The 27,181-nt window shown below is 47.2% G+C and overlaps 6 protein-coding genes across 6 annotated transcripts; 4 read left to right on the top strand and 2 right to left on the bottom strand.

Moving 5' to 3' along the window:
* Positions 1 to 8,295: 8,295 nt before the first annotated feature.
* Positions 8,296 to 9,807, top strand: PpBr36_10532 (uncharacterized protein; the record flags this gene model as incomplete). Its single annotated transcript, XM_029897643.1, has 1 exon — positions 8,296 to 9,807. One exon carries the CDS (start codon positions 8,296 to 8,298, stop codon positions 9,805 to 9,807), a length of 1,512 nt encoding a protein of 503 aa, XP_029744119.1.
* A 919-nt stretch (positions 9,808 to 10,726) lies between these two features.
* On the bottom strand, positions 10,727 to 11,120 carry PpBr36_10531 (uncharacterized protein; the record flags this gene model as incomplete). The annotated part of the gene is made up of 2 exons (XM_029897642.1): positions 10,727 to 10,998; positions 11,033 to 11,120. The coding sequence occupies 2 exons, from the start codon at positions 11,118 to 11,120 to the stop codon at positions 10,727 to 10,729; spliced, it is 360 nt and encodes a 119-aa protein (XP_029744120.1).
* Positions 11,121 to 16,077: 4,957 nt separating this feature from the next.
* On the top strand, positions 16,078 to 16,497 carry PpBr36_10530 (uncharacterized protein; the record flags this gene model as incomplete). Its single annotated transcript, XM_029897641.1, has 2 exons — positions 16,078 to 16,265; positions 16,443 to 16,497. 2 exons carry the CDS (start codon positions 16,078 to 16,080, stop codon positions 16,495 to 16,497), a joined length of 243 nt encoding a protein of 80 aa, XP_029744121.1.
* Positions 16,498 to 17,358: 861 nt separating this feature from the next.
* On the top strand, positions 17,359 to 17,919 carry PpBr36_10529 (uncharacterized protein; the record flags this gene model as incomplete). The annotated part of the gene is made up of 2 exons (XM_029897640.1): positions 17,359 to 17,672; positions 17,751 to 17,919. 2 exons carry the CDS (start codon positions 17,359 to 17,361, stop codon positions 17,917 to 17,919), a joined length of 483 nt encoding a protein of 160 aa, XP_029744068.1.
* A 4,316-nt stretch (positions 17,920 to 22,235) lies between these two features.
* PpBr36_10528 (uncharacterized protein) lies at positions 22,236 to 23,713 on the top strand (the record flags this gene model as incomplete). The annotated part of the gene is made up of 2 exons (XM_029897639.1): positions 22,236 to 23,493; positions 23,574 to 23,713. 2 exons carry the CDS (start codon positions 22,236 to 22,238, stop codon positions 23,711 to 23,713), a joined length of 1,398 nt encoding a protein of 465 aa, XP_029744067.1.
* Positions 23,714 to 25,322: 1,609 nt separating this feature from the next.
* PpBr36_10527 (uncharacterized protein) lies at positions 25,323 to 26,558 on the bottom strand (the record flags this gene model as incomplete). Its single annotated transcript, XM_029897638.1, has 1 exon — positions 25,323 to 26,558. One exon carries the CDS (start codon positions 26,556 to 26,558, stop codon positions 25,323 to 25,325), a length of 1,236 nt encoding a protein of 411 aa, XP_029744071.1.
* Between the last annotated feature and the right edge of the window lie 623 nt (positions 26,559 to 27,181).

Below are 27,181 nucleotides of genomic sequence, written 5' to 3'. Positions count from 1 at the left end.
TAAAAAAGGTTTTTAATATTCCTTTTGCGCCGTAAAACGCAAAGGAGGCGCTATTTCGTAATGCCCAGGTGGGATCGGGGTTAGTTATTATAGGCGGCGTACCGGCAATAGTGGGTACGACTTTTAATGGTTAACCTATTACGGGCATTTATTTTATATTATTTCCTGGCGGCGCTGGCGCCGGCCATTAGGTTTTTTTATAAATGGGTTTCGGCCCTAAATATTCGTTATTTTATATATTCGTTACTTTTTATTATTGTTTTTTTTTTAATAGGATTAACACGCGTTATTCAATGCTGTACTTTTTACCGTGCTTCCGAACTCCTTTTTAAATTTTGTTAAACGTTATACAGGTTTAGGAATACCTTAAAATGCTCGAATTTGGGGATCGATAGCGATTTGGTAAATCCGTTTGCAGGTATAAACTTTATTTCCAGGTAAGTAACGTAGAAGCTTTTTTTGGCGTGCTCCTATTTAAATTATATATTTTATATATTTATATAACGCAAGCTGGTATTAATGCGAAAATTTTTGTTAACGATTAAACGTATCGTTTGTTTATTATCGCAATATAAATTCCAAAACTCGCCGAAATTCAGCCGTATTTCCTTAAAAATCCGTTTTAAAGCCATAATTTCTTTGGCCGCTTTCGATAATACGTATAACTTTGCTTTTATTATAAACGTTATTACCGTGGTTTGCTTTACCGCCCTCCAGTTAATAGCTCCTCCGAATAATATTATCACGTATCCTTTTAAAAATTTCCTCGTATTTAAATCGTCGCCGAAAAATGCGTTATTTGCAAATATAAAATGCTGATTTTGGTCGCTCGCTCCGTATTTAATTCCTAAAAACCTCGTACTATATTAATAAAATAATATTTTTTTAATTAGGCGTTTGTAAAAAGGATTAAAATTGGTAAAAAACCTAAAAAATATTAATATTACGTGCGCAACGTCCGGTTTAAATATAATAACGGTATATAAAATAAACCCTACCATTTCCTAGTAAGTTTTAACCTTATTTGGAATTGCGGTCCCTTCGTATTTTATTATAAGATTTTTTGGTAATGGCGTCGGCGGGTATTTTAAATTTTTTGTAAGTTTAAAACACATGGCGATTTTTTCGATATACGAATCGTGCAATAAAATTGCTGTGCGTTGCTTTTTATTTCGCAGTACGCGTATCCCAAAAAACTAAAAAAGCTGCCCCTCCCGTAATTCGTATTTAATTTTTAGGCCGTCGATAACCGCTTTACCGTCTCTGGCGTGTTTTGCGGTATATAATACGATTATATCGTTTACGAAAAAAATTACGATAATTTTATTTTATATAAATACGTATATATATGGTTTATTACCAACTGGTTTAAATCCCAAACTTTATAACGTTTTTAGGAATTTTTCGTACCAAAGTTTAGGTAATTCCCTTATACCGTAAAACGTTTTTCGTAATTTAAATATAGTATTTTTTTCCCAAACTTTTTTGGTGCGGTGCAAAATACCGGTTTATTTATATTAAACGTTGCGTTAAAAAAAACGTTGCTTATATTGATTTGGATCGTTTCGAGGTCGAAATGCGCCATTAAGGTTAATATTAACCTGAAATTACGTGCGGCTAATATCGCCGCGTAAATATTTTCAAACGTATTAAGCGTTTATTAATTACCTTTTACCACGAACCGTATTTTATAACGCTCGAAATAACCGTTTTTGTCGAATTTATACGTAAATACCTATGTAAGCGGTACGGGTTTTATAATGCAGTTTAACCGAGGGGTTATTTCCCATATCTTTTTTTTTTCGAAACTTATCCACTCCGTTCTCGCTACTTTAAAAAACTGCTTTTTATCCGGGTGCGCCATAAATTTTTTCCAAACCTTAAACGTAGGCACAAAATCGTTTTTATACGGTCTAACTTTTTTATCCGGTTTTTTTTATTATATTACCGCCGCGATAATTTCGTGCAATATTTTATAATTATAATTACCGCCTTCCAACGTGTTTTATTAATTAGACAGGAACGTTAATAAAAACGTTAACTATAATTAAAAACCTGGAACAATTATCTGGTTTTCGGTATATATTTGCTGTAAATAAATATTATTATTTCCATATACCACGTTTTTTCCCCCTGGGATAATCGCGTTTATAAAATTCGTATTATTATTATTACCCCCGCGCTTTCCACGGGTTATATTTTTTTTACCGCGTTGGCGTTATCCTTTTATATTTGCTTCCAACGCTTTTATAATAAATCGGGGCGTTTTCGAAAAACGTTTAAATTTTATTATACGCGTTTAAACGCTGGTTTGGGGTACCGGTGCGAACGTAATATTTAAAAGTCGTACGGATATAACGGTAATTTTCGTCGGGTTCGGGGGTTCGGATTGCGGTTCCGGTATATTACCCCCGATAAAAAAACGGTTAAACGTAAAATATTCCCGCGCCGGTTCGTTATTAATAACGATTAATTCCACCGTTCGGGTATTTTTTACCAGTTTCGGCGCACCCGGTTTTTTTACAGGGTCCGTAGGCGCACGTGGTGGAAATCCGTTATTATTTAATATACGTATATCGAATACGTAATTTTTTCCCGTTTTAAGCGTTATTATATTATCCTCCAAAACTTTTAAATACGCTAATACCACCAACGTATATTTTATTAATTCGTTAACTATTTATATCCTAAACGGTTCCGGTTAATTAACCGTTTTACCTGGGATCGGTCCGCCCAAATTTTTAAAAATATCGTTTTCTGCGATTTGTTCGCGGAAATGCATATTACGGTGCTCCGTAAATATTTCCGCGCTCCATTTTTATAATATTAATACGTTATTTAACCCCTAATTAATAATAAAAACGCCTGGATTAGGTGCGAACAATGGTTTATTTCGTAGTAAATTTAATCGTTCGATTATTCCGTCCCTTAAAAACTCCAATATTGGTTCGTGGATCCGGTTTATTAAAAATTCGTATTCGTTATTAAATTTACCGGTTTTTATTTTTTTTTTTTTAATCCCTGGTAAAAGCGTATTTCGTCGAATCGGACGTTGCGTAAAATAATAACCCTGTCGAAAAAGGGCACCCAAATATGGTATATCCTAAAAAATTTATATTTAACCAGGTATCCTACGTGCGTTTTAAGGCTCGTTTTAAATATTACTTTATCCTTTAATTTCGCTTTTACCGGGTTTAATACGTAAATTTTATACCCGTATACGTACGTATTAAACCAATTTGGGCGCAAATTTTTATTTAATATAATAAATACTGCAGGTATATACCACCTAAAAAACCCCTTAAACTATGCCAATAGGATTTCGTTTGGGTTAAAACCCTTCCGGTTTATTAATGGATTTATATTAATAAAATAACCTGCGGCCATAATTATTTTTAACCAAATGGAGGTAAGTAAATTGGCTGCTAAACGCATTTTAAACGCGCGCACAATTACCTCCTATCCCGAACGCTTTATTTGGCCGTTCGGTTTATATATATTAAAAAAAAACGTTTTTATTTCGATCCCAAACTTTTTGCACTATTTTTAGTAAAAAATATATCCCGTATACGTTATTAAAATAGGTTCGTTATCGTGGAAAAACTTCGCAATTTGTAAACCGTATTAGCGCGTTACCCACTGTTCGAAACCGAATATTGTTAATACGAATTTTACCTTCGTTTTTCCGGTAAACGGAATAATCGTTAAACGCCCCGAATATTCGTTTTTTAATAATAGCAAATACCGCATACCAGTACCTAATTTTTCAAAATGGAAAAAATTTAAATGTATTATATGGTAGGGTTTGTATAATTCGCCCCTTAAACGCCTCGAAACCACTGTTTTACCATATATTTAAACGCACGTTTCGCATTCCAATATTTTTAATCTTTTAATTTTTACACTTTTAACCCGGTGGATTAACGCTTTAAACGCTTCCGGACCCAGGTAGCCGGTTTTCCAATACCAAATTAACGAATTGTTTTTTTTTCGTCGTATATTTCCGTGGAACTCCCTTATAAAATCCTAATAAATTTTATCCAACCGTTTATAACCGTTAAAAAAATAATACCTGCAAAAAATATTTGTACGGCAGGGGTAACGCGCAGGTAATAAACAGGTTTATATTATAGGAAAATTACGTTATTACGTCGTTACAAGCCGCATAATACCAAATTATCTTTTATATTTTTTAAACGCAAAATGCAATCCCAGCCGTTATATTATACGTTTTTATCCTTTAAACGCGTTTTTAACACGATATTAACGTAAAAATTGGGTACGTACGCTACGTTAACGAATTTTAACGTTCGTCCTCTGTTTAATACGTTTTATATAATACGCGTACCAAACGCGGTAATTTTAAATTGTTAAATACCGCATATAACGAATTGCGGATCCGTATTTGTAAATTTACGGATAAAACCCGGGTCCAGGCGTTTTTTAACGTTTACCAAATGTATAAAACAGCAATTATCGAACAAAATATTATTATAATATAGGTTATAAAAGGTGTTTATGGACGTAAATGCGCTAACTCCTTTATCGTAACGTATTTAAAAATATATAAGGTCGTCGGGTTCGGTAAAAATGGTTAGGCAGGCCGCCGAAATAATGGGCGGCCCCCCCTATTTTTTAAACTGCGGTGCTTTTTTCGTCCTTCCGCTCGTGGTAAATCCTAATTCGGTAATTATACCTTTTTAAATTAATAATTCGCGGACAAAAAACCAACGGTTTTTTTTAAATTCGGCGCAAATTTTTTTACAATTTTCGGCTAAATAGGGGCCACGTATACGGATTTTGGGATTCCTTCCTATTACCGCGCACACTAATTTTTCGTATAAATTTGGTAATTAAAAATAATTGTAACTATAAGGATATTCATTCCGTATATTTCCCCTATTTTTACCCCTGTTAAAAATGTAGCTTAAATTTTTATTTTACTTTTTAACGGATCCGCCAAATATCATATAAAATTTAGCGAAATTGCGGTTACCCTTTATTAAAAAATTGGTGGTATCGTCGTAAAACGCGTTCCTAAACCATTTAAAAATATATTTAAAAATAATTGTATAATCCGGTTTATTTAACTCGTTCCGAACGTTTATGGCCCAAAAGGGTTGGAAACGTCCTTTTATTTCGATAAAATTTTTAATCGCTAAATCCTTTTTAAAATCGGCTATTTTATAGCTCCGGGTTTTTTCGTAAATTAAATTGTAAATTTTAAACCAATTCGTTTTATTATTTATTATACGAATTAAAACCAGGGTTGTTATGTAATTTTTAATAACCTGCTTTTTAACGTGCGTTAAAAAAGGTGCGAATTTTTCCTGGAACGTTTTAACTATTTTTTTAAACGTGTTCCAACCGTTGCGTTAAATAATAAAAAACGCTATACTAAAATACGTTAAATTTATATTTTCTATAACCCATTGGAAAAAAATATTAATTTTTCGGAATTGTTCGTTTATATAATCCTTTTATAATTTTTACGTTTCGCGTACTTTATTTACCGCGCGTTTTATTTCGGAAGGCGTAAAATTACCAGGTATAACAGGCTTTTTTAGGCTTTTAAAAACAGGTTTATTTATATTTGCAAACGATTTAGCGATTTGGTTTATTTTGCGTTTAACCTTAGGCGGGTTTAAATCCTAAATTCGTAAATTTGTATAATAATCGTCGAATCGGAAACGTTTAAACAATTTTGTAACGTTTTCGGTAAATTTTTCAAATATTGGGAATTTTTCGTCGGTTTATTGGTTTGGATTAACCAATTTCCAAATACGTAATATTTTTGCATTTTGGCGGTAAATTCTAAACCATTTAAGCCATTGGGCGCGTAAATTAAGCGCTGCTAGCGATTTTTGGAGTTTTTCGGTCGTAAACATAATATGCGGTAAAAAAAGAAAAAAATAGATAAAATAAACGTTATTCGTGTTAATATATAATTGCAATTTGCGTAAAATAGAGACTTTTATAATTTATAGTTGTACCGGGCTTATAATTGACGCACACGAACGTACACGTGCAGCCTGCATAAGTGGTAGGAGAGTTATGTATTTAGGTAGGGTGCGCTATTTAGGTTAACGAGCGTGGCAGCGCTTTTATGGTGTGCACAGCGCTGACTAAGCTCATCTGGTCATGTGATGCCAAGATCTATCTACTGCAACACGGTGTTATACGGATGCAGACTTGACAGAGAGGGGTCTAGCAAAGCGTCAAAAGCCAGGCTGCACAGGTTTCTTGTATGCGAAGCTGCAAATACCAGTCTTCTTTTTTTCGTTGCCCAGAGATAGAAGAGTAGGGTATATCAAGACGACGAGAAGGAGACTTTGCCATGCAGCTTGGAATGTCAACAAAAATTACCTGATGAATGCACTCTACGAATCGTGCCTTATCCCAGACGCGGCAGCCGACCAGGACGAGCAACGGAAGACCTAGCTGGGGACCCTGGAGGCTTGAAGCAGATAATATGGTAGTGAGACTTTTTTTTTCGGGGACTAGCAACCCGCGGAGGCTGTCTTGCTCGCTGTTACGAACAGCCAGAGTCATGCTAGGGCTATTTAAACGGTAGAAGCGTAAAGTGTCCGGTCGCTTTGTTCCTAGCTGAGCTGGGCAGTCGGGCTCTCCGGAGCAGAGCATAACAACTGGGAGCAGGAACCAGGATTGAAGTCTTAGCTACATGATCAATATACAAGGCAATTGACTACGACTATTTTACTAGCTCCTTTTGGGTTGCGACAGGCCAACGTGGTTTAGTGTATTCGGACCCCAATCGTAAACTTCCAGGACGGCGTGGCCGAAGCGCTTGTTTGCTATGCTCAAGACACGAATGAGGATATTTGTGATATCCCAGCCTACACGCCATTTATATAGTAATCTCTCGCAGACGGTGCTCCCGGATGTATTACAGCTTATCACCGGTGCTGCCGGTACAATCTTGAAAGAATAAGTTCCTTCACTGGCCAGCTTCAAATCGGACAGAATCAGTCCCTTGATATTGCAAATGGGCACGAATCCCACCTGCCTATGGCCATGTATCAAGATTTTGTCTATACTGAACCGCGAGAGGAAAAGTCGACTCCAAAAGAAAAAAAAACTACTAAACTTTAACACCCCGTCCCTGATGCACAAGACCCTGCTTGCATTACTTTCTTGGTTTGCATGCAGCTGGTGCCCACGGTTATGGGTCAAGCTGGCTCTCCATACTTTGTATCCTTTGCATAGCCTGCATGCTGTCAAGTAAAAAAAGTTTAGAAGCACCTAGATGCCTTGGGTTGCTTCTTCCCCTGCCTCCCCCCATTTGTGCTCACCTTGGAAAATCAGAAAAAGGAGCCAGGACACTGCTCCATTGGCGAATCTACATCAGATGAATGGCAAACCTTCCCCCAACCTTTAGCCCAAAGTCTGTTTTTTTTTTCTCCTTCTTTTCTGCCGCACTTCAGCACAAAAGCGAAAGGGCGAAGGGGGTTTGGGACAAGTGCGGTACCCAGCATCAGCAGTGTCCTCCCCAACGACCTCTCGTCGACACCGACCTCTGATCTCTAGCCTATGTGGCTGGGGGAGAAAAAGTTTGCCCATGTCGTTCCCAATCCTCACCCACGAGCATCGTCCAATCAAAGGCTTGGTATCCTGGTCATTGGTCTCGACCGTTCACAAAGCGTCCGCCGCTCTCCCCCCCATCCAGTTGTAAACCATGAGGCCTTTTTTTTGGAGAAATGAAGTAGCGTTGTCTCGTATTTCATGCCCACAGAGTTTACTGGCTTTTGTTGGAGCGAAATCCGTTAGACTGGACGATGGAGCGGGGACGGATGAAGGCTGTCCAGCAGCAGCACCCAGATCTCGGCTGGCCCGATCATGAATATAGAGATCTTAAGGTCTGTCCACTTCCGTTGATTGTAAAAATAAAAAAAATAAATAAAAAAAGCCCCGAATAAAACATGAGAGCCCAGCTTCGCAAGACGCAAATCTACATTGGCCAGTTGATATATTTGACTGAAAGCTTGGGAAACAACTGACAATCCAGCACAATCCCTCGACAGAACAACCGTGAATCCTATCCGCAGCAAGCCTCGTGCAATAAGCTGCACAGACCTGGCCCGACAGACTTATTGTTGTTGTCAGCGTGACCAGCCAAATCATCAAAGACCAGCACCGAGACGTTTTCCATCATTAATCTTTGTTGTCTAATTTATTTTTCTCAAATTTGTGTTGATCACGCGAAAAAGAACTTGATCTGCTTTGGCGGTCGCTTACACTGCTGCTGTCTCGGGATAAAACGACAGGCACCCGGAAATGTGTGTGACGTATCCTTACTACCAGCCAGAGCGTGACATACCCTCGCTCCGGGGAAAGGTCGTACTCATCACCGGGGGCACCATCGGCCTGGGCAAGGAGGCGGCCGCTCAGCTGTCTCAGAACGGCCGACCGGCGCAGGTGTGGATCGCAGGCCGCAACGCCGAGAGGGCAGGGGCTGCGATAGCCGAGATCCGGAGGCGGCTGAGGAAAAAGCCCGGGCCGACGCCCACCGCCCACCCCGCCGCGCCTCCATCGACGCTCCAGTCGTCGTCCTCCGGCTCCCGCACCGCCTCAACCACCTCGGTGGAGAGCACGGGGAGCTTGGCGCTGACGACGGTCACCTCGGCGGCGGCGGCGGCGGAGCAGGGCGGCCTCCCGGTGGACAGCAGCAGCTTCCTGGAGATGAGCTCGCTGCGCCCCAACAGGAGTCACATCGACCTCGGCAGCCGCAGCTTACGGACCGACAAGATAGGGCGGAGCCTGCCTGGCAGCGCGTCGGGGAGCACGACGCGCAGCAACCTCGGGGGCGACGACGACGGCGACAAGCTGCACGACGAGACCGAGGTCTACTTTCTGTACATGGACCTGGCCAACCTCGACTCGGTCAGGGACGCGGCGTCGCGGTTCCTGGCCTGCGTCGACCGCCTCGACATCCTGATCCTGAACGCGGCCGAGGTCTCGGTGCCTTCGGGCGTCACCGCCCAGGGGTACGAGCGGCACTTTGGGACCAACCACCTCGGGCACGCGCTGCTGATCAAGCTGCTCATGCGGCTCCTGGTGCGCACGGCGACGTGCGACTCGGTCGGGTCCGACGTGAGGGTCATCTGCGTCAGCTCGTTTGCGCACCGCTTCACCCCGCCCGAGGGCATCGACTTTGACAGCCTGAAGCCGGACCCAAGCTCCTTTACCGATCCCGGGAGCGGCGCGGGATCAACGCCCAACAACAACAACAACAACAACAACAGCACCAACAACATCAGGCGGAGCGAGACGGACCAGACCGACCAGGAGGGCCGAGACGGCACATACGACGGGGCAGCGACGTCGGGCAGCCAGCGGGCGCAGCGGCCCGTGTCGACGCTGCGGAGGCGGCGGTCGTCCAAGTCGGGCGGCGGGCCGCCGTCGCGGCTGCTGTACGGGCAGAGCAAGCTGGCCAACATCCTGTACGCGCGCGAGCTGGCGGAGCGCTGCCCGCTCTTCACCACCGTGTCCATCCACCCGGGCATAGCCAAGTCCAAGGGGAACCGGCGGAGGGGCGGGTCGCGGGTGGTGGGCAGCGGGGCGGTGCTGGAGCGGTTCGAGCAGTGGGTCATGCCCGTGCTCGGCGCGTCCATCCACGAGGGCGCCAAGAACCACCTCTGGGCCGCCACGGGCCGCGGCATCAGCAACGGCCTGTACTACGAGCCCGTCGGCGTGCCGGCCAGGCCGAGCGGCGTCGGCAACGACAGGGTCCTGAGCTGGAAGCTGTGGGAGTGGACGCAGAGGGAGCTGGCTGGGTATAGCCTTTGAGGGGTGGGTTGTTCTTTGTTGTTCCATCTTGTTCGTGTGCTCTTTCTTCACAATCAAAAGTTTGGACTGGGATGCTCCGGTACGGGGCTTGATTATCATGATTAGCGTGGCTCATTCGAGGATTCTTTTTTTTCTTTTTTTTTTTCTTTTTTTTTTCTTTTTTTGCTGCAATTTTGCAAGCACACTGTCTTGTGTTACTGGAGCTGACTGGAGTCCAACGGACGAGCGGTGGTGGGATGGATTTTCAGACAAGGCGCTTCGACGTCTGGTGTATCTGATTTCTAAACATACTATGAGTACTTGTACATGTCTGTTGGATAGCAGCCGGGAAGGCTGTCGGCTTCGGTATATGTCACAAGATGCGACTGCGGGCTCTCATCCTATTTCTCCATTCTCATTCCTGTTCAGCATCTGACTGGTCTCTCTCGTGTAGCTTTTCTTATTGTCGAGTCGGACTTGACAAGAACAAACATTCATAGCATCGCACGACCTGTCTCTGCTTTTTCGAGTGGTTAATTCTTTGCTTGTATCGGAAATGGCTTTGAATGCTCGGTACCAGGAGTTAGTTTCTTTTGTTTCGCGCTCCCAAGTCAAAATATCCCGCGAGACTCCTGTTCATCTAGCCCGGCAAGACAGAAGAAGCTCATAGTGCATGATATGAGAAATTTATCGAACTGCCATTGCCTTCGCATCCCAGGGATGGGGAGAGAATGTTTATCCAGCTTTACGCCGATGTGATCATTGTTGCCGAGAAGCCAAACTGCCTTCTCGGGGTCGTATAGGTCCACAAACAGCCCGAGCCTCATTACTGTCATTAGGGCCTCGAATTTATCCTTGACACATTCCGCGTGCATGATAGCAAAGTGGCCGATTTCGAGCACAACACTGGTACGCATGGTTTCGTTTGCCTCTATACCCCCTATTTAACCATTTCCGTGGTCTCCGCTGTGTCCTCGGATGTGAGGCGACGCAATTTTTGCTGGGCCGGGGTCGCTGAAAACCTCCCTCGTTCAGGAACAAGGGCCGAGCTCATGAGGAAGCGTTTGTCGAGATATATGACCAGACACGAGAAGTGCGTATTGTCCGCCTTGCCGTCGTGATTTCCCGCATCATTCTGCTTATATTTGGTGCTCCACAGTCTTGTGGTCCAGGATGTAGTGTAGAAGCTCGAAAATAGCAAATCTCGTCTCGCTGTCGCCGTCTTGCAGAATTGAATTTAATATACCGCCCGCGTGCGCGTCCTGATTCTCGCCCCAGGGAAGCTCCACCGAGTCGGGATGCTCCCTGAAATCTTGGGCTACGGCGTTCAACATGGCAATGATATTGTCCCGCTCGCGGGCGCCAAACGGCCTACGATCATCCAGGGTTTTGTTCTTTGAGTTTCATTATGGAACCTGGGCTCCGAAACGTCGTCATTGCGATGAGTTTGTCGTCTTATGGTTTTCCAAGGTCAACGTCTTGGAACCCGCTGCGAAGGAAGAAGGTGCTTCAGGTTGGATTTCAAGGGCTTACCTATTGAGTGACTGTGAAAAGTGAGATCAAGGGACAGCAGAGTGCTATTTGCCAGCCTGTGTGCAAGATGCTTCACGCAATTTAGAATGGAGATGAGTATCCGGAATTTGGCACCGCGTATAGCTGAGACCTTCAATCAAGCAACCTCAAAAGATCGAGGTGTTTGGCTGACTAGGTGGGATTTGCTGGGAGGATGGACGGAAACTTTTGATGCTCGATGTGAAATTGGGAAAATCAACTTTCTCTCGCTGCCCGTTTGGTTTGCAACAATCGCATTTTTGGCACAAGGGTGATGGCAGTTTGTCAGGCAAGCCAGCCAAACGCCACATCATCTCGTCTACATACCGCACTCCAGTTCTCCTACATTGCCTTTCCCAATTCTTTGCTTACTCTTCATCATCGTTTTACCAAAGCAGCAGCAGCAGCAGCAGCGAGACTTCCACCTGACTAACATGTTCAAAACCAAGTAGACCAAACAGAATACATGCTCGGCTTTAAGTCTAGGCCACAAGCAAAATTAGCAATGCAGCTCAGGCCCTTCTTCCTCTCCAGTCGACTATTTCCCCTCACCCGGACGACATCATGTCCGTGCCGCAACAAAGGATCAGCTAGAAATGTTGGCGTCAACGGGCAGATCCACACCGAGGCAGTAACAACATTCGAAAGCCAGGACCTCTGGCGAACAGACGATGATGCCGCTAAAAACCCGATCTTTCTCGTGTTCAATATGGGAACTTGACCAGCATGAAGCTCGCTGGCATTCGTATATCATCCCCCAAGATCCAATGACCCATGAAATCACCTCGGCATACATCTGCTTGACAGAAATAGCCACAAGGTTTCAATGGGTTCCTCGAGTTGAAAAGCTGTCACTGGGGCACAGTAATTATAGCTAGCTAGCATGTTCAGGGCCTAGTTGGCTGCGCATAATATTTATTCCACGAGGATCAATTAGCAGCTATAGCTTTACTTGACGCAGTACCAAGTAGAAAGCAGTTTGCGCCCCGCAGAAATGAAATTCTAGCACCTATATCAGATGACTGTGGCGCAGCGGTATGCGGTGGAAATAAATGCATATCGATTTCAAGTGTCATGAGTCTAAATAAACTTCAGACGGTTTTGGGGGCAGAGACAGCAAACCATAACATGGACCCAGCCCAAGGGTGTGGCATCCTGGAGAACCTGGCTGGCCCTTTGTCGGAAAATGACGTTGCTTGTATGGGGGGGGGGNNGGGGGGGGGCCCCATCAGATGTGGCTGAGCATGTTGCTGGCACGTGGATCGCTTGAGAATGCGTCATAGTACTGTACTGTGTGCAGGAAGTACTGACATTAAGCAAAGCAGTTATTAATTGGGAAAAGAAGAAGAAAAGGAAAGAAGAAAAAGAATTCCACAACGGAGAAATCTGACTCAATCGAAACTCTCGGCTTGCCGAAAGAGGGCTTCGGGTGTTCAAAAGATCGTACCTAGAGTATTCCCAATCCCGGTGTGACGGAGAACCCGGCTAGCATTTCCGAGTAATCCCGTACGACCACGCTACCGGAGACAGGCACACCCGCGATCTCGCGTAGGTACGTGAGACTATTACAGTACGGACATTGCGATTAACGACTATTTATTTGCCTCGACCGGTTTCCTTTGATTACAGGCCACATGGTCAGCTTGAGGCATAGCAAGATAGGTGCTGCTTCGGGTTGTGCAGGGTCCCCCGTCCCCGTAGGCAGACATGACAGTCGGTGAAGAACCAATGGCTTTGAGCCGCGAATCTCGATCGACAGCTGTACCCCTACCCACTTTGCCCACTTGGCCACACCTGAAGCAGGTTCCGTAATAGGAGTTCCGCAACACTGACGATCTTGTCGTGAGAAAAAAGGCTTGGGAGATCAAGAAAAGTCATTTACTTAGCGCATCTCTGAAAGCACTCATTTTACAATTAACCATGCTGAACTGAATGATTAGATATGTTGAGTCCAATCCAATCCTCAGGGCTAGTGTCGCACACAGTCATTTAAAATTCCAACTTTAACATGCGCTAAATTGCCAAAAGGAGATTATAACAAAGAGAAAAAAAAAAAGGAATCGAACATCCACCAGTTTGTTGAGAGGGGGAAAAAAATAGACTGCGATCAACGCTTGGGACGGTTAAATCGGACCGTGACCAGCCAACCAGGAACCCGCGCTGGTCGTTGTCCACAAAAGTGATCAAGTGATCAGCCCGCTCGACCAGTGAGCCGGGGGTTCATAATGTGTCGATCCTGTGCTCTGTTACATCTGAAGAAGAGAATGCGGAAGCCGCGGCGACGATCCTTGTTAGTCTACCATGTGTTCTAGTACGTGGTGATCGGGGTTTTACTGTATTGTCATGTTGTACCGTACACATAGTGCAATTTAGGTTGTTTGGGCTTGGCCCTTTGTTAGGCTACTACAAAAACGTGTTTGTATGTGCGCGCGGGCGGAGAAAAGGTATTCTGTAGGTACATATGCAAAGAACACTGTCGAACAAGCCTTGACCGTTTCGACGTCCCAAGCAATCAAAAGACAGTTAGTTTCTTTTGTTAAACCCGGCTAATACCCAACTACATGCAGTGCGACGATCGGTACCATCTTTTACTCAATTCTGCAAAGTTTGGGAACCCTTTTTGCTCCGTGACAATCCATGTCTTTTTCGTTCATCCACCGAGGAGGCAATAGAAAAAAAAAACACACAACATTACCCAACATGCTTGTCATCATATGCTGCAGGGTATTCAGCTCGCCAGCCTCATTTGCTCTACGGATGTTTTTTTTTCTTCATGTCCCAGTGACACGCAGTAAGCTAAAATGGGAATTGAGCATGGGATTCGTTCAACATACCCCACAGCAAAGGTGCGTCTGACAGAAGGGCGGATCATGCCGCCACGCTGACGTATTGTATCGCCCCCAAAGAATAGGCAGGAAAGAGAAACTTTTTGGTCCAAAACGGGGGGGGGAAGAAATTCAAAAAAAAAAAAAAAAAAAAAGTTTCTTTTTGAGGTTGGACGACCCCTTGGAGTTGCAAAAGGGCGCCTAAAACAATAGTATGCATAGTTCAAACCCCGGGGGCCCGCTAGACTAAAGAAATAGAAAATGGCTGGGGTAAATTAGACAGGGCAAATATACATAGAGAATGGATTGCCAGATCTGTGTTTCTGAATGTTTGGGATCTTTGTTACAAAGAGCGGCAATTGAGTTTTTGTCGATCGGCGACACAACGATAAGAAAAAAAAAAATGGACCAGTCAACGAAGGAGAATTTAATTCAGGTGGGGTCATGGTTGGTCAATTTGGGCTTTCAATGACGCAGGCCCAGCAACGAAATCTTCGGCCGTCAGCCGAACGGCAAGGAGATTTTCTTCTTCCAGCTCGCTGGATTATTATTGCATTGGAAAATAATATTTGAAACTTTCTCAGCACTCGTCTTGTAGTACGAACGGCAGAAGAAGCCAGTAGGGATTAGGTAGGATTGTCAGTATAAGAGAGAAAAAAAAAACAAAAAAAAACCAGGGGTTTGTTACAAATCCATCTGCCCTTTTCCGAGAAATTTTGACAAAGAAGACTCCAGAGACAAGCATCGTGAAGCGAGTGGCTTGACTTGGGGGGAAAATAAAACAATAACATTTTTACTCGAGAATTCTTTTTGAGGCTCTGGAAGCCGATCACCGGTTGGTCTATCTTCTAGCGCCATCGTCTTCCATTGTATGCAACGCACCTAGGTTAATTTTGAGAGGGGAACGATGGTAATAAAATAACCCCAAATCCAGGGTCTACTTGCCAAACCAACAAGGTGGCCGTTTGAAACTATCGCGCGATGCACGGAGCCCCCGACGTTAACCCCCGAACCGAACACAGAACTTCAAACACCAACCACATTAGAGTCACTTTCGTCATTCTCATCCCATGAGAAACAATAAAATTCAAATATTGAAACCCCCCTGTGCAGAAAGAGACCAAGTTGATCAACTAGAGTTATTCAAGGGTTTTCCTCCAATGCTTTGGCCTATTCGGATGTCGGCCCAATCAGCACTTCTTCGGTGTTTGCTTGAATGGCGTCACTGGGTGGCGATCCCTATCTGGCAACTAACTGGCACCCGCGACCCTGAACCCCCAGCACAGTTTACCACAGTAAAGGTTGGGGGCAGCTTGGGAAAAGGTACAAACAAAGTACCCGTCCAAGCCGTAGACTGCGACCACGCACCCCACTTTAGTCAAGTCAGCAGGTGAAGGCCGCCAAACCCAGTTTAGCCAGCCAAGCCCAGCTTCAAGGGACGAGTGCCCCGCGAGCGGCGGGCGGGATGTGACAGGCTCCATCCCTGACGGTGAGGTCCCCTGATTTGTTATTTCTCTATCGAGGTAGCCTTCTCTGAAGTCTCCAAAAAAAAAAAAAAACAAAAAAAAAAAAAACGAGACAGACGTTCATTATAGGAAGATATAATCAATTAAGAAAAAACCAAATATAAAAAAAAAAAAAAATACAACCAAGGCCGGGGCGCTTTTGCACGAGTCGTACCTATGTGTCTGTCAGCGAGTTCCCGTATCAAAATACGTGCCAGTAATAGTAGGCTGCCGGAGTTTGGACTTCGGTGATTTTCCATAATCTTCCGTGTTACGTTGCTAATTTTTTTGGATTTTCTATGCTGCAGCATCGTATAGCTCATTTTTTAAAGTCAAGAAATTGCGCGATAAGAGAGTGTCTTTCTTGCTTTAACAACCGTGCTTCACCATGGTATACGGTGGAGAAAATCATGTTTGTTCCAAAGCTTGTGATCCAACATGGGCCACCATATTTCCGAGCAACTTTGCCAGTGTGGACGCGCCCGTCAGAGCCGTCAGTTATTATATCATCGAGCTCGTTGATCGTCAAGCAACCTCCCGGATCCCAATTCGACACTGGTGCAAAGAAGCAGAAGCAGAACAGTGGGGTTGGCCATCGGTAAAAGCTCCGTCCGATCTTTGTGAGCTCAACCTTCTGCCTTTTCCTGGTGCACGGGAAAAAAAAAAAAAATCATGGTTGATACTTGTTTTTCCTTTCTGATTTCGTCGTGACCTTCACCTTCAATCAAGTCCCTTTTTTCTCTACCTGCCACGCACACCTCTACCCACCTTGCAGCACACAGTACCGCACCAGGACTAGGATAGACGCGCGAGGGGTTCCAACGAGGTAGCAAAGACCGTTGATCGCGGCACGCAAAACAGGGCAATTGTGACCAATCCTTCTCCCTGTCTAGGCCCCGGTTTACAGGGTCCCCACCACTACGCCTGGTTGCCAGTTTGGGTGGTCCTGGTTGAGGGAGGACATGCAAGGCTCTTTTTTGACAGTGGAGTTTCGCTGGTCGCAATAATACTTTGCGTGGACGACCGCCCACCGCTCGTTGTATCTTGCGCTCCTCTTCTTCATTTTAATATCGTACAAGATTTTTGATGTTCTTTGTTTCTTGCTACCGTGGTATTTGGTTCACTGTCAAACCAGAACAGGCTTGCAATCCACAAATAGCCTTGATTACCTAGCCAAGACTAGCCAATTTCCGACCGACTTGATCTTTGACCCTTTCCTCAGCCCTTCCATCCCCACCGTTTTCACGCGCTCTACCTGCTTTTGATTTGATTTTTTCCTTTTTTTTTTTCCTTCCCAAACCTACTTCTCACCTGGTCGCACCCTGCAGACCCGTCCCATACTACTACGACGCCACACGAAGCTACGACTCGCAAACAATTCCCATACCTCAGATACCCAAGGTGCCTTACTCAGGCTTTCCTGCGCGGCGACGACAATAAGCTTTTGTTCAATCCCGTCACGATCCCGGCTTCGACAATTCATGCAACACTTGTCGCTGTCGCTTTCGAGTCCCAAAAAAAAGTAGAGACGATCAAACATCGGCTCTGATCCCTGCACTCACAGGCAAGCACCGCTTGCATATAATACGACCGCAGTTCAAATACCCGTTCCGTTTCGAGTGCTATCCTCGATCAAATCTTACACAATTATTCCACAAAAGAGAAAACGCACTTTGCCGTCGCCACCCGCGATGGAAGTACCAGAACAACCGACACGGTCTAATCCGGCGCCTCCCAAGATGGACAGGTCCGACTCTTCGTCGGGCGACGACAACGCCTCTCCGCCCGTCTCCGCCCCCAGCTTCAACCGACCTCGACTCCCGAGCAGGAAGAGCAGCGGTACCATAATCGTCCCTCGCGACTCAATAGAGGCGAGAGAACCGCATCATGTGCAGTACGAGATGGACGACGGTGCGATGAGCCCGAGGAGAACGACAGAGGATATTGAGGCGCTCGGGAAACAGGCCAGGGACGAGCTCAGAATGTATGGCCAGCATCTATCTGGGTCCAAAATTTCTCCTGCTTCTTTTTAGTCACCAAGGACCTAAGCTAACCACTTATTTTTTTCCCCTTTCGTCCACAGGCATGCAAAGGCACTTCAAGATTCTCTACTCATGATATTCAACCGAATAGAGGCTGTCAAGGAGGAACACGACAAGCTCGACAGTCACAACAAGTTCTTGCAAAAATACATTGGCGACCTTATGAGCACCAGCAAGATCACTTCGACAAGCGGTCGCGGCAAGAAATGAAGGCGCCGTCGACACAGGCCGAGCCGAGAGTCGAAGACCATCTGGACAGAGGCCTCATCCACAGCATTCTGGGCCAAGTTCTCTTTTGGCGGAGGGGGAAGCCACTGAAAGACGGAGTTCGTGCGATGCCTGAAACCGACATTGCACGGCTGGGGATTTTTTTTTTCTTTGCAAGGGATGGATGAATCGACGCCGCGACCTTTTCGAAATTGCGTCATGTCAGCACCGTGCCACATTCTGACGGGGCTGTACCACACCGTCGACAATTCCGATACTGACATAGCCAGCGTCAGCGTTTTGTGTCTTGCGTCAGCATTGAGATTATGGGCTTTTCATGTGCCTGATTCAGTCGCACAGTCGCGACTGGGACCACAAACTACGGCGCGCCCACAGTATACTTTTTTTTCCTTCAGTGGCTGAGGCAAGGCTCTAATCTTTTGCCATGTTGACGCTGAGCGATGCCGCCGAGGCCACGAAGTTTCAATCTCAGTAATCCTTTTACTATCGACAGCAAGCCACCAACGGGGTTTCACACCAGTCACCGTTTATTGACGTTGACAAGACCACAAAAATGAGAAAGAAACAAAAACAGGGGTTGAGTGATGGGATTTTGAAATTCTTGGGATATATTCACTACTACCCTCTCCGGGGTGCCAGCGCCGTCCAGGTTGCTTGGCAACGTTGATTTTTACTTTTTCTTTTTTCTTTTTTTGTTGCTCTACTTCTAACTTGTTTTTATGAAATACTGCGCTCAATGCGTCAATTTTGCTCTTTCGCCTCCATAAAAGGCAACATTTTGTACGGGCGTTTTTGGGATCTTGGGCTATGGCATGGCAAGGGACATTGTTTTGGGCGTTATTCGGCATGGCAACTACTCATCCATGGTTTCTTTTTATATATTATCCTTGAGAACATTTGCTAATATGTCAAGTCATGAGGACAATATTGAGCCATACCACATGTGGATTTTATGTTATTGGGGACACAATGTGCCTTTGCAAACGAGAACAAGACTGAGAACCAAGGAACAACTCTTGCATGTACCACGGTTGCCAACTATCAGTGTTTGTAGGAAATCAGGGCGCCCTTGTGGTTGTTGGTGGAGTCTTTTCAGAGCTGCGTCTTTTGCTCCTAGGACAGGGACAACAGGACCACGAGCAAACTTTCCTCGGCCGGCCAAAGGATTGTTCGTCTCGGTTGTCCAGGGGTCCGGTCGGCTGTCGTTTTGACTCGGGCAGCTTTGGAACCAAAGAGCATGATAACCCGGTTTGTCCATGGACGACCATGTTGTTTTATGCCTGTACAACCGATAAAAAAAAAAAAAAATCAAGGCCGTAACTATATATAGCGCAAAAGAAAAAAAGATGCACAGTAGGGAGGCATTGACTTGATTATACGCAGTGGCTACACATCGAAACTCTATCATAGGGCCTAAATATGTGTGATAACTGGTCTTTTTGCTGGCTCATGGCGAAAGGGCAAAAGTGTTGAACCCCGTGAACGGCTCCTTCTAATTTCAAGTTTGTTGGCTCTTTGGAGGGGTATTTTCTTCTTCGTCTATTTGTTCTTTGTGGTTCAAGAGGGGAAAATAAAACGAGGATACCTTGTTCCAAGCTAAGATTTTCTGACCGCCTCATCTACGACTCTGATACTCAACGCTACGTGGTGAAATTGGCAGCATCTGAGCTAAAGCAGGTCGATGGGCAGGGGTGGGCAATGCCATGAAGTGGTATCGGCAGTGGGATATGCTTAGTTTGTTGGTACCCTGCTCGTCATATTATCAAGGCCTTTTTTTCTTCTTTTTTTTTTTTCCTTTGCCTTTGCTTTTGTGTTCAGGGTCCGGCTGGTTCGGGAAAAAAATATACTACATCAGTATTGCGTAGTTGCTCATTCAACAGGGCGCGATCGTGAGATGGATGGCTGGCACGGACGCATGGATCGCGTCGGGTTCCTTGCTTTTTTTTTTTGGCCTTTTTTTTGGCCTTTCCAACTTTCTGTCTCTTTTACTCACCTTCCTTTTTCCTCCTCTATTTGTTCATCCCGTTTCACCGAACTTTAACCGCCAAAGCCTAATGGTCTTGTCTTTCTCCCCCGGGTTTGCGAATGTCGTTCGACAGATGCGTTGAGATGGCCCCTTGATACGAGACGTTTTGACTGATCTTTTTTTGGGATATGCTGGTTCAGGAAAAATTGAAAAAAAAAACAGGTTTCTGCCATCATACATGGATATTGCGCGGTGGGAAACAAAAACAAAAAAAAAGGCAGAAGGGGGTGCACGACTTGGGATGAAAACCAGCCCGCCCGCAGATCCGTCAACTTAGGGGGGGTGCCTATGCGACTTGCGTAGCAGATCTCTTGAGGAAGTATTACCGATACGGGCTGGTGCCAGGATGCAGCTCCTACCTCTTCAATCTACCTCGACCAGTCATGCTGCAAGCCTCCCTCGTTATGATTCACGACGCTACATATGGCGCATTTTGCGCTGCGCGCACAAGACCCACGCGCAGAAAGAAAATCGTCAGGCACGTTGGGAGAATAAGGGAGAATAAAAGGTCCTCCCCTCCCCATATCAAGACGCAGGTGCAAATTACTGTAATTTAGACTGCTTCTTTTAAGCCGCCCACTGGGGAGTATGCAGACACATGCTTGGTATCCTTACTATGGTACGCCACTTAAGGAAGAAAGAATGGATGGGGGCGGACCCCCAATGGCTTGAGCAGAATACTACGCAATAATACCACTCATGGGGAAATCCCCATCTTCCTTGGACGGAAGGGATTGACGGGTTGGAGAGACAGGGTACATGACTCGAGCTGGGGGGGAGGACAGACAGAGGGCATCCTTTCTTTGCTGAGACTGACGAGCAACATCGAAGCTTGTTCAAGGGACAGGCAGGGGCCTTTTTTTTTTTTCTTGGGCGGCGATGTTCCTGTCCTTGATTTCTTAGTTCGAGTGCACCGAGCGGAATCTACCGTTCAGGGGTTTTCCTTGTTTTCTTCCCGTCAATGAAAAGGTACGGCCGGGGGGAAAGAAGAAGCAACAAGGGGCTTGCAAGAATCGTTTCCCTTGGCCGTCATGAGGTTCCAAAAAACAGGGTCCTTTGTAAAAGGAAAACGAAACGGTCTTGGGGTTTGTCTACCATCCCTAAGCACACCTAGCGAACCGGGCAGCTTGCTCCCACGGAAATGTGAGTTGAGTACTAAGGTTCTCAAGATCCGGTTTGCGGTACGTTCAAGGTTACAAGGTAATTAACAGTCAAACAGTGTGCATCGCGGATGAGGAGAGACTAAGGTACTTTCGAGGTACATGCAGCTCGGCACGTGAGGCTCAAGAGCTCGGGCTTGACTACCTATTTTGCTGCCATTCCGGTGTTTTGTAACAGCCGCTACTACTGTACACACTACCGGTGATGAACGACGGGGCCCTAGCTTGTTTGTCTGGGCTTGCATGGAAAATGTAGCTTGGTGTCGTATCGCTTGGCGGCGCCCCGTTTTGGGGAGTGCACCGCCGGTTCGGCCTGGATGACGGGGAGTTCGCAGGAGTCCGGGGCCGTGGGGATTCGCATCATATGGGATGGGACGATTTCGGTTGTCTCACCTTTTGTGTACTGTAGACTCTCTTTCTCTCTTCCAGGATGTCTGAGGTAGAGGGATTTTACCCATCAAATTCAAGGGGCTAATTCTGCGACCAAGACAACGGTACTTGCACATGATTCCGCCGGCGATCTCGCGTATTAACCCTATCATTTCCCAGCCTTATTTTCTTGGAAGCTCCGTTTCCCGTCTCGGATCCTTTCGTCCTAGAGATGCTAACATTGTATTGTTAACGGTGTATTTGAGGGCTGGGTCGTACCAAGATCCCCTCACCGAACAGTAGACTGGTAGAACAGAGTTGCTGTTATGGTTTACTCATAACAACCAAGACGAATTCAATCAATTGCAGCGTTGGCATAATGGTCAAACCTCCTTGGTACATAGTAATGCCGGCTATTGTAGAATAACCGACGTGGAAGCGGACCGGCAGAATAGAGGCTACAAAGGCCCGAATTTAGGCAGAAGCCGCAACGACACTGCTCCGAGACCATGTCTTCGGCAGTCATGCCTCGGGGATTAATATCGAAGCACGGCAGTCAAGCATTGGACCACATTGCAGGATGCACGACGATATGGAGGTTCAGGATGGATAGAAAAGTGTCAATAAACACAAGAGTAGACACTCCCGACCCGTTATGCCGAGCGGTAGCGTATATGATTGAAGGGCGACAGGTCCTCCTTGTGAAAACTGACCGAGCGCATCGATAACAAGGGAGCATCGCCATGGCACTGCTGAAGCAGCTCATCGCCCTGGGTACTGCACTTGTCCCGACAACATTGGCGGCCAACAGTGGAGACACGGCAGCAGCAGCAGCAGCAGCAGCAGCAGCCGCGGGGGACATATTACATCAGATCCCAGAATACCTCTCCAACATCACCGAGCGAGCCTTGTTCCACCCCAAGGGCTGGTACGACCCCAAGATCTGCGCCGGCGACGACGACAAGTGGTGTCTGTTCTCGAGCCGGGATGTCGCGAGCGGCAGGGGCCTGGTCGTGATCTCGACGCCCAGCAACTTCCAAAAGATCCGGCGCCTCGAGGTCATCATGAACAAGGTGCAGACCAAAGCATCTGGCCCGTTCAGGGACGACAAGGTTGAAGCGGGACGCATCGGCGTCGTGGCCACGGAGCAGATCAAGCGCGCGACCAAGCTGATGGAGCTGCCGCCCGTCTTGATGATACACAAGACGTTCCTCGACGAGGCGGACAAGCGCTCGCAGGAACACATGATCTCGGCTGCACTGTCCCTCCTGCCGGGAGAGACGCGAGCGCTGGTGGAAGCGGCGGCGGGCAGGTCGCGGCTCGCCGCCAACAGCAGCATCGCGGGCGTGCTGCGCGCGCACCCGCTCGAGGCCAGCACCGGCGCCACGCACTGGGACGGGCCGGACCACGGACGCCACCTGGCGCTGTACCCGGAGGTCCTGGCGCTGGCGCACGACTGCCGGCCCAACGCGGCGTTCTACGTGGACGGCGCCGATCACAGCCTGCACGTGACGGCGGCGCGCAAGATGCGGCCCGGGGAGGAGCTGTCCGTCTCGTACGTCAACCCGCGGCTGGGACGGGCGGAGCGCGAGGCGGCGGCGCGCAAGATCTGGGGCCGGCCGTGCGGGTGCGCCGCCTGCACGGGCAGCGGAGGGGATCTGCAGGCGCTGGCTGCGGCGGACGCTCGGGCGGCGGACCTGGCGGCCATCGAGGCGGAGCTCAAGGATGCCGAGAGCACGGCCGTCACCGAGGAGATGCTGCGGCGCTATGTGGGCTTGCTGGGGCAGGACGGCCTGCAGAGCAGGATGGCCGAGGCTTACGAGCTGGTGGCGTACAATTACGGGTATCTGGGCGTCGAGCACATGGCCACGAGGTTCGGGAACCTGGCCATCCAGGCGGCGACCATCGAGCAGGGGAGGGATTCCAATGACGTTGCCGCCTTGAGGGTGTTTGTTAATGGTGTGACGGAGCATTACAGCTGGCGGTGGAAGATCAAGAGGCGTGGGGGCTGAGAGGGGTGAGGGTTTGAGGACATGCTTCAGCTTCATGTACGCGGTTTGCTGGCCGCCGTCATGGGCCAGCCGCGGCGCCGTCGCCAACACAGGCCGAACTCAAGGTCGAGAAGTGCCGCTACTATAAGAAGGAGGCCGTCGGCCTTGACTTTGGGGGTCTGGTCGTCGACGTCAAGGCCGCATCCAAGGGCTCCATCTTCCTAGAATAAGAAAAAGACTACATGGATAAACTCGAATGCAGCATTAGGCAGAACAAACATCGCATTGACATTTTTAAGCTGTTGCTACAAACAAAGCCTTCAACCGGTGAATAGCTATGGTTTTCAGAAACACTTGCTCTTGTTTTTTCTTTTTTTTTTTTCTCGATACACATGCAAGCCTGACTAACAATTCCAGGCGTACGACTCAAAAGGACATTCGCGTCTTGAAAATACCAGCTAACTCCATGACGGCAGTGACAAAGGCAAGGCGAAAAGGATCTAGGATTGGCGAGAGTACGCTGGCTGGTTTCAAGTGCTCCAAGTGACGATAACTCTACCCAAGTTACTGTGTGCAGACTGTGGACTAGCGAGTGAACTACTACTATATGTTTCTTTCAGACAAGACTTGTTATGTTTCCAAAGCGTCCCATTAACCACGAAAAAAAAAGCAGCCACATTCAGGGGTTATTCCATCAAGACTGGTCGCAATTAAAGATTTAGACTAGTGGAGAAATGGTGTTCAAGGGCCGCTCGCTGTCCTTTGAAGATTAAGCTCGATTAAGCTTGATATTAAGTACAAGCTTTTTGCCAAGAAAGTATATACGACGTTATAGGTGTGAGGGAGTAAATGAGGTTTCGTGCAATTGAAAGGGGTAACTACATAAAAGGTGGGTGATTTCTCCATCTTGAACCTTCGAAAATGTTGCGCTCAAGGGTCTGACTTTTCTCATCTGATATAGAGATATTCCTCAAGGAAATGTTTCCGACATCATTACCCAGCGAACAAGTAGCTTTACGTCCTGGCGACAACTTGAAGTCCAGAACTTGGCTGCTGGACAATGTTGTTCGATTTTCTGGGGGTAGAGGTATGCTTGCTTTCTTTACGAGTAAAAGCTCCAAGCCCTCTTTGCTCTAACACAAGAGGAGCAGGCGACTGCAAACATAATAAATGGTGGAAGGTGGTCCCTCTAAGGCGGAAAGAGACCGCCAGACCCACATGAAAAAAGTAATCAGTGGCACAGGGCCGTCCCTGATGCGGACTGGTTATACTGGACAATCAATGGGTTGGGTATAAAATCTCCAAGGCACTGCTTGCGCGAGGAGCAGGGAAACAAATATGATGAGATGGGCTGATGCATCGTCTTGAAGGTTCTCTGCAGTGGCTGCTTGTTACGATGGAACAAACTTAGAAACCAAAAAAAAAAGACATTGCCCCGAGTTTCTTGAAGCATAACCTGAAATGTCGAAAAAGGTGTTGCCTTGATAAAGTTATGGGATATTCTGGGGGTTCAGCTCAATTATCTCACATGGTAACACATCGACTTGACAGAAAGCCTGTTCCAGACAACGCAAGGAATATTGTGACTTGACAATTCAGATCATTAGACTCATAACATGACCTGTGTCCCAAACGTTTTGCCGAATATACAAATTAAAGGGTTTATTTTTATTCTAAAAACGAAGAAGAAAATGATTGTTGATAATGATAGAAAAGAAAAAAAAAGAAAAAAAGAAAGAAAAAAAGAAAGAAAAAAAGAGGGGGTCTAAGAAATAAATTTACAGAGAGAAACAGAATATAAGCACGAGTCAATCAGTGCAACTGCGCGTCGTCTACGCGTCATGACTTGTCAATAATGTGATTCCAGGCCCTGCCCAGTGCAAAGTCGGTAAAGTCCGAGTGTCGGTAGTTGCTCTTGACCTCGACGGCGGCGTGCGTCTTTTTGGATTGCTCCCAAGCCTCCTTGGACTTCTTCTCTTCCTCGTCAGACTTTTTGCCAGCGTCGTCGCCTCCATCGTGAATGTCGCTGTTGCCCCCCGACTTGAGGCCATCTATGTACTGCCACTGGGCGACGAGCACCTGCTGCTGGGCGTAGGCCCTCAGCTCGCCGGCGCCGGCCATCATGGCGATGATGATGTCGACGGGCTCCTCCAGGTTCCAGGACGTGCGGACCAGCAGGCGCGCGGCGCCCGACAGCGAGACGAGGTACCCCGTCGTGCAGACGACGTGGTTAGCGCGGTAGACGACGCGCTGCTTGTTGAGCACCACGTTGAGCGGGCCGTACTTCCAGTCCTTGTGCGGCGCGTCCGGGTCGTCGTACACGACGTACTGGCCATCGTCGTTGCGGCCGTCGGCGCAGTGCCCGATGGACAGCAGGTCCCACGTGTCGGAGCGCGACAGCCACGGGTCGCTGGGGTCTTCGTGGAGGACCGCGTTCGGGTTCTCCTTTTTCAGGAGCTCCCGGAACGCGCCGTTGAGCCGGCCCATGATGGGCCGGATGTTGACGTCGAAGCCGGCGTCCGACTCGAGCACCATGACGGCGGGGATCTGGTTCTCCAGCATGTGCTGCCACACGTTGGCGTGGGCGCGCCAGCAGCCCCTCTCCGTGTCCTTGAGGCGCGTGGGGTTCTCGGTAGGCGGCAGGCCGCTGCTCTGGAGCTCCGAGACCACGACCGCCGGGAAGCGCGTGATTTGAATCCCCGAGAGGTGCGACTGCAGCGCTATGGCGTCGAAGCGGTCGTGGCGGTGCGGGAGGTTGATGAAGGCGATCTGGTCGACGCCGACCGTCCGGTTCGAGGCGGCATCGAAAAGGGCAGAGGCCGTCGAGGTCGAAAAGGTTTTGGACGAGGGTACCGCCGAGGGTGCAGCGGGTTCAGAGTGCGATTGCGCCAGAGGAAGTTGTGACTTGACCCGCGACGCCTGGTCTTTGATGGCCGCGATCACGGCATCCTTGTGCGGCCTCGGGATGGCCAAATATGTGACTGTGAGCGACGCCAAGGAGACGGCGGCAAGAACAAGACATATCAACCTCCTGTTCCCGTAAAGGGACAGGTGCGGTACCCGTTCGACCAACATTGGTTGGTTGTCAGCGGGTTCGAGTGACTCTTCACAGAACAGCCAGAGCAGATATACGACAGTCGAGAGAATCAGGTACGTTCGCCAGTCGATGATGTCGTCGAAACTTTTGCGACGTTGCGTGAGAAGATCAAAGCGTGCAGAAGTGCGCCGAAAGTGAGTGAGTGAGTGATAAGAATACAGACGAACTAAAGTAGGAGCGATAAGCCATGGCCAGGGAAAGGGGGGCTAAAATCGTTTAAAATTTTCATGAGATGTTTTTTTTGATGGCTCATGGAGGGCATGCATGAATCTAGGCGGCTTGGCGGCTAGGCTATCTCGTAGAAGGGATTCGCTTATGTCCATTTACGTGGCCAAAGCTTGCAAACACAGGAGCCTTGCCTGCACGAGCTGTCGTAAATTTCGTCTCATAATTTCCTTTGCGTCGTTAGTGCTTACAGCTGACCTCGGTCTGGACCTACCACATCGAGCCCCGTTCTTTCCGTCACAACCTTCAGCGCATGTCAAAGCAAGTTGGTTGCCCCAACGGCTTCTCGCAATGGGACGGCGCCGTCTTAACCGATCTAGGGAATCCCCGATGGCAATTCTTGAACAGCACGGGCAACTCGGCGCCCACGATCGTC

This window comes from Pyricularia pennisetigena (assembly GCF_004337985.1).
Source record: "Pyricularia pennisetigena strain Br36 chromosome Unknown Pyricularia_pennisetigena_Br36_Scf_10, whole genome shotgun sequence".
In the NCBI taxonomy this organism is placed as follows: Eukaryota; Fungi; Ascomycota; class Sordariomycetes; order Magnaporthales; family Pyriculariaceae; genus Pyricularia; species Pyricularia pennisetigena.
This window is presented reverse-complemented; position numbering and strand designations above follow the sequence as displayed.